Genomic DNA, 6,365 nt, shown 5'->3' with positions numbered 1-6,365 from the left:
GCGCGACCGGCCGAGCGGCGAGCACAGCGCGAGGGCGGTGACGGGCCCGAGGGTGGCTCGCGGCGAGCGCGGGCGTACTCGGCGTGTGCCTTGCCGAGGCAGACAGTTTGGGGTAGTTGCCGCGCTGGACGCCTCCACGCAGAGCCGGACATGCGTGTCCGTTTTGCTACCTATTGCCACCCCAAACGGACGAAATCCAGACAAAGCGGACGTCCGTTTGGGGTCGTGTGGTGGAGTTGGCCTAACATTATTGATTTTGGCTAGTGGGGTATGTGTTGGTAGGCACTTTAGTGTCTGTGGCGTTATAGGATCTGACTGTAATGATTTTTTTTTCTTTTTTTTTTTGAGATGGAGACACTCTGATGACTGGCATGCACTAGAGTTTGGTATAGTACTACTGAAATGAGTAGTGTGGCTCATGAGACCAAAAAATTTAATATGTAAAAAAGAACCTATATTCCGATTGAAAAGGATATCTAAGTATGGAATGATGGAAATGTATACCAGCATGTGTAAATATAATGGGAATTTTCTTGAAGTAATTTAATTATGGAATCTACGCGAGTTAAGAACAAGATAGATAGGATCAAAGGATAGGATGGGGTTTTCCTTTTTAGGATCAGAAGATAGAGTGGAACTTGGCGGAAAACTTTACAAAACATGTAGTCGTATTGACTTAATCATTATAGATAAAAGCTTCCGTATCTAAGTCTATTGAAGATTTGATAACTTGTAAACTGCAAATCAAATCAAAAGTTCAGTCTAATATTGGTATTCGCTGTGACTTCTGAACGATTTTGATATTTTATCTGCATTTGAATATGGGAAATAGCCTGCTACCCCTAGGGACAGCCACCCCCTCTAATTTCATCGTGCGAACACTTAATTTAGGTGTATAGTAAGTGTAGTGTTAATCAATCTTAATAGTTGTATGGTAACTATACAGTTTTCCTGCAAAAAGTAGAGTTGATAAATCTTCTTGGTTGTATATCCATAGGTAAGACATCAATACCATGGGCTGTTTTTCTTAAGTTTGTAGTAGAAGATAGGACATACATGTAAGCATACATAGTTAAGATACCATGTGTATTGTTTACCTCAGAACTCTGTTCATCTTTGTAATTGACATCATAAAGTGATTTTTGAATTTTGAAAGTTCGTCATTGTTCCTGATTGGTGCTTGAGTGACATATTTGATCAGTTACTTACCTTTGTTTTGTTTGCATCTTTCCTAGTTTACAGAACAATCAATACATTTACACATTGTTTGGTTCACGTTGAATATCCTGTGAATATGTATAGAATGACATTTTTTTTTCTTTCAAAAGACAACAAGGGTTATATTCATTGCAGCACTAGTTTATTGTTAAATTTAAAAAAAATTATTTTATTGTTTATTCTAAATAGTATCTTCCTAGAATGTTAAATTGGATTTTGTGTAGTTGACATAGTTACTAAGTTTTTAGTAACAGAAATGACACAGGAACTGTTGCAGTGGAATCCGGCACTTGTGAAAGAAGTTGATGATTCAGGAAGCACTCCTCTTCATTATGTTGCATCTGCTGGAAACATTTCTGCATTGAAGCTGTTACTGAGATATGATACTTCTCCAGCATATGTCCCAGATTCAAATGGATTGTTTCCTGTACATGTTGCTGCTAAAATGGGGTATGGTCAACTAATCTATGAACTCTGCAAACACTGCCCAGATTCTGATGAGAAGCTTGATGGTAAAGGAAGGAACTTTTTACATATTGCTGTTGAGTATAAGAAATGGAAAGTTGTTTGGCATTTCTGTGGTACCCCAGAGCTCGAAAGAATGGTGAATGTCATGGATTATGAAGGGAATACAGCTCTGCATCTTGCAGTCAAGAATGCAGACCAGATGATAGTAAGCCTTCTGATGGCAAATAAAAGTGTACAGCCAAATATAGTGAACAACAAGGGCCTCACTGCCTTAGATCTTGCGGTACTGGCAACTGACAAAGGGATGAGTTATACGCTGGTAATCTTCTTGAGCCTACCAAATCTATTCTTCTTGGCACAGTTTAATGTGTATTCTTGTTTGGCTGTAGAACATTTCCAGTTCAGCTGCTTTGTTTTTCTGAAATGTTGATTTGTTCTGATAGAATCCACAGGTCATTATACTTCGCTGTTTAGCATGGACAGGAGCTGTCCTTACTCCGCGTCGCCTGGATCATTTCATAGATGAGTTCCACATTGGGAAAGCCTCTGGGAACGAGCTAAAGAAATTCAGCAACATTGCGCAGAATTTAGTAGTTGGCTCCGTCCTTGTCTCAACAGTCACGTTTGCAGCAGTATTCACTCTACCCGGTGGCAACATATCTGACGGTCATCCGCATGCTGGTGCACCAATTTTGTCACATAGATACACCTTCAAGGCATTTGTGATGGCAAACACACTTGCATTTGTGGGCTCCACGTTGTCCACCATCTGGCTCACCTATGCTGGTTCGGATCATGTTCATCCACTGCTTCGTGCACTCTACATGTTCTTCTCTGTAGTTTGCATGGAGCAGGCGACAAGAGGCATGGTTGCAGCATTTGCACTAGGAGCTTATGTTGTCTTGAGCCCAGTTAGTGAGCGAATCGCCATTGTGGTATGCATGTCTACCATCGCTACTCTCTTGCTCCGCAACCCATCTAATTGGCAGCTAGGCTTCCTGTTTATGCCGATAAAAAGGCGATTGGGGTGGAGAGGAGCTTTTAAGGCTCATTTGCCTCAACAAACAAGGAGTCGTCTTACAGTAGGTATCGGCTCCAATTTTGCGTGTTTAATCCTGCGGAGGATGCTTGGTATGCTATTTACATACAGCTTCATCTTTCTACTGGCATTGCTATGAAATGCAATGGGTGTGCCTTGGTGTAACAACTACGTTCGTATTGTATATATAGAAGTATTCGATGTTGTTTGTAATGTCATCCGTGCTTGTATTTTCTTTTTTCATGCCTTGCAGTGACATAGTTCGAACACTATTCAAGAGTCTCCAATGGTGTGAGAAAAGCAATTCTACCTTGCACGGGATATCCAATGCATGGTTCAAACCATCCATTTGCTTAGCATTCAGATCTGTATATTTGTAGTCTTGTGTATCTTATTGTTTATTAGCCCATTATGTCACATCATCAATGTCACCTTTATGCCGTGCACTGCATTGACCAGGATTCCTCCAACTTCTCTCACACTGACAAGCAATAATACACTCGTCCATGCTTTTTCATATGATATTAAATATTGAATCTACTTTATTTTTGGCAAGTTCAATTTATGATGCATTAGTTTAAAATTCAAGTTCCAAAGACAAGATGAAACTGTACGAAACATAGTGATGATATGTTGTTGAACATGATGAACCACAGTGAAACAATATGATTGTTTTTGTGGAACATAATGAAACTTAATATTACAAATTTATAATAAACATTCGTGCGTATCAAGTTTTACCAGGTTTTCTCGTTTTTTTAAGTGTATCACTGTGTTTCATAGAGTTCCATGCTTCAGAAGTCGAAATTTAAAAATCATCAAAATCTATATATTCAAGATTGATCTTGTTTCAAAGCCCTTGTTACATTGAACGCAGATGTGCAAATGGATCATAAATCCGACTTTATGTTCAATACATATTGACCCTTTTAACTTCTCAAGAAAAACTGAATTTGTATCTAAAGAGTTAACTGGGCTAATTAACAAGTATGATACGAAGGTTTTGTCTTTGCATTACATGGCATCAGTTTGTGCTCGAAGGATCAAGGGTAACTAACGTGTGCCGAAGATCGTCATTGAGAAAATGATAGGAACAAGAAGCAAGGACAAACGTGGCACCAGTTTATGCCCAAAGGCAACGCCTGTCGCTCAATCTGAGGTCGCCGTTGGGTTTCCACCACTGGTGGAGTCCGTGCGCGTCGCTGTCCATGCTGGAGTAGTGGAGTTCCTCCAGAGCGTCGCCGACGGCAGGAGGTGCGGCCGCTCCTTCTCCTTGCCAACCGCGGAGAAGAGCATGTCACGGTACGACAGTGTCCTCGCCGACTTGGCCACGCCATGGAAGCGCTCCTCCAACTGCTCCCGCTGCTCGAAGTAGTCGATGAAGCCCTGGCAGATGGGGTCCCTGTCGTGCACGTACAGCTTCGGCTCCCACGCCGACAGCTGCTCGAACAGCTTCTCCATGCGCTTCCGGTGCGGGCTCAGGACCAGCCCGAGGCCGGCCTTGACGAGGTTGCTCGTGGCGTACAGGTCCTTCCTCAGCCCCTCGGACGGGAGCAGCCTGTTGATCGCCGGGGCCAGCGACACCTGCGGCGGGTTGAAGAGGAAGGTCGGCCGGCTGAACCCCTGCTCCGACATCATGGCCCTCCCGACGTCCAGCGCCAGCGACGCGCCGAGGGAGTGCCCCGTGAGCCAGACGGCGCGGTTGTCGGCGCCGACGGTCGCCAGGAGCGTGTCCACCGCCTGGTGCGCGCGCTGGGAGCGCTTGCAGTCCGGGAGCGTGTTGACCATGATCTTGAAGTCGAGGCACAGGTCCTGTATCGCCTTGGGGTGCAGCATCATGGTCCCTCAGAAGGCCACGACGTACTGCGGAGCCGAAGGGTGGCGGCGCCCGCCCGCCGGGGCGACGTGCTCGTAGATGGCGCCGAAGATGAACTTGTCGCCTTTGTGCTTGTAGGACTCGTCCGTGAGCACCTTGACAAGGCGGAACTGGAAGCTCTCCCACCACGGCGGCGCGAGCGCCTCCGCGTGCACCCTGCACCTGGTTCTGTCGTTCTCGAGGATGTAGGTGCCCTTCACGATGCAGGCGGCGACGCACCGCCGGTGCTCCTCGTTGTTCCTGTGGCATGGATGTAGATTAGTTGATGCAATACACATGCACCTAGCTAGCTTGCGCACAAATGGACTCGAATGCACGACGAGTACCATCGACTGAGCGCATACAACATACCAGTCAATCGTCATTACACGAGGGTGGCCGGCGCCCACTGTGGACATGATGTGCGTCGGCCCGGAGACGTCGAAGCGATCGGCGACGTCGACCTTGGAAGCCATTGGTCAACGCCGTCGGGAGGCAGTCCTGACTCCGGATTTGTTGGGAACGACGGATCAAGCCTCCCCTGCTTTGCCACGAAAACTACTCCTACGAGGTGCATATATGTACTGTGTGTTTGACGCTTAAAATTGGCACAGTCATAAAATTAGCTTAGGTTATATCAAGACAACTTATGATTGGAAGTCATCTTGGAATGTCTCTCTTCGAGAAGATCAAGATGGATATGAAGATGGTCTAAAACGGAGCTCGGATGCAAAAGTTATGACAAGTTCAGAGATGCTCATATTGACATCAGATTATGAAATGGCCAGGAACTCAATTAAGATGGCCTCGGATGAAAATGTATCAACACGAAAGTTATGCGTCTCGTCGAAACGGTTGATTTTGATATAAAAATCATCTTAATCCGAGGTCGTATGCAACCTGTGGAAGCAAAACAAGGTCAGAAACAGAAGCTACGGAGTAATTTCGGACCGGCCGAGTTGATTTGATCAGTGAGACCGAGTTGGTCCGAAAATTTACCAGAGAGTTGGCAATGTTGACTCGGTAGGACCGAAGCAAACCAATCGGTGAGACCAAGTTGATCCGAAAAATTACAGAAGGATACAGAGAGTTGGCAACGTTCACTCGGTGGGACCGAAATGAACCAATCGGTGAGACCGAGTTGGTCCGAGAAATTACCAAAGATTCCTGTCCGAGTTAGGTTATGGTTTTTGATGTTTTGGACGGAATTTTTAGTCCTTTTCTTGTACGGGAAGTCCAGCCGCCTCATAAATAGATGAGAGGTGATGGCCGATTGAACAATACACAATCACAAACACATCTACAGCTTTTTCATCTACGTCTTGTCCCTCCTCGTTCTTACTCCCTCGTTCTTCGTTGCTTTTCGTGTTGGAGAGCTGCGAATCGCGAGGCTCTAGGGGCGGCTTGACCGACCTAGGGCAGCCCATAGCCGTTGCACTCCCCGACGGGGTCCCTCCCAGAAGTGTAGGGTTTCGGGTCCTCAAAAGCTCTCGTCGGTCGACCTGCGAATTGCGCTTCCGGTGAGACTCCTTCGACGTGAGCTGCGGTGCATCACCCCCGGTGTCGAGGGTACACGTGACGTGTTCGTGTGCGAACACTGTGTCCGAGCAAGACTTTAGAATTACAAGTAGTACTACTAATGATTCTTTTTGCAAGTTGCAACTTTGCGATTGTTTCTAAAAAAAATGTCCACTACTGTTTTTTTACAGATAAGTCCACTGATGTTAGCTCTAACTGCATAAAACAAGATGTGCTCTTAAGTCGTGACCCAGTCAAATGCCGCAT

The 6,365-nt window shown here is 45.5% G+C and overlaps 1 protein-coding gene and 1 pseudogene across 2 annotated transcripts in view; one reads left to right on the top strand and one right to left on the bottom strand.

Moving 5' to 3' along the window:
• The window catches only part of LOC123044647 (protein ACCELERATED CELL DEATH 6), a 5,197-nt gene extending 2,259 nt beyond the window's left edge, over positions 1 to 2,938 (top strand). Inside the window, exons 2-3 of one of the 2 annotated variants that reach the window (XM_044467449.1) lie at positions 1,473 to 2,005; positions 2,139 to 2,938. In XM_044467449.1, the coding sequence (XP_044323384.1) occupies positions 1,473 to 2,005; positions 2,139 to 2,864 (1,259 nt within the window). In that variant the 3' untranslated portion in view covers positions 2,865 to 2,938. Of the gene's footprint in view, positions 1 to 1,472; positions 2,006 to 2,129 lie in introns of both variants that reach the window. The other variant, XM_044467448.1, reaches the window with a different exon arrangement.
• Positions 2,939 to 3,848: 910 nt separating this feature from the next.
• LOC123039192 (GDSL esterase/lipase At4g10955-like) lies at positions 3,849 to 5,056 on the bottom strand (annotated as a pseudogene).
• Between the last annotated feature and the right edge of the window lie 1,309 nt (positions 5,057 to 6,365).

The sequence above is a fragment of the Triticum aestivum genome, chromosome 2B, assembly GCF_018294505.1.
Source record: "Triticum aestivum cultivar Chinese Spring chromosome 2B, IWGSC CS RefSeq v2.1, whole genome shotgun sequence".
NCBI classification, from domain to species: Eukaryota; Viridiplantae; Streptophyta; class Magnoliopsida; order Poales; family Poaceae; genus Triticum; species Triticum aestivum.
The sequence above is the reverse complement of the archived record's forward strand: the minus strand, read 5'-3'. Positions and strand labels throughout refer to the sequence as shown.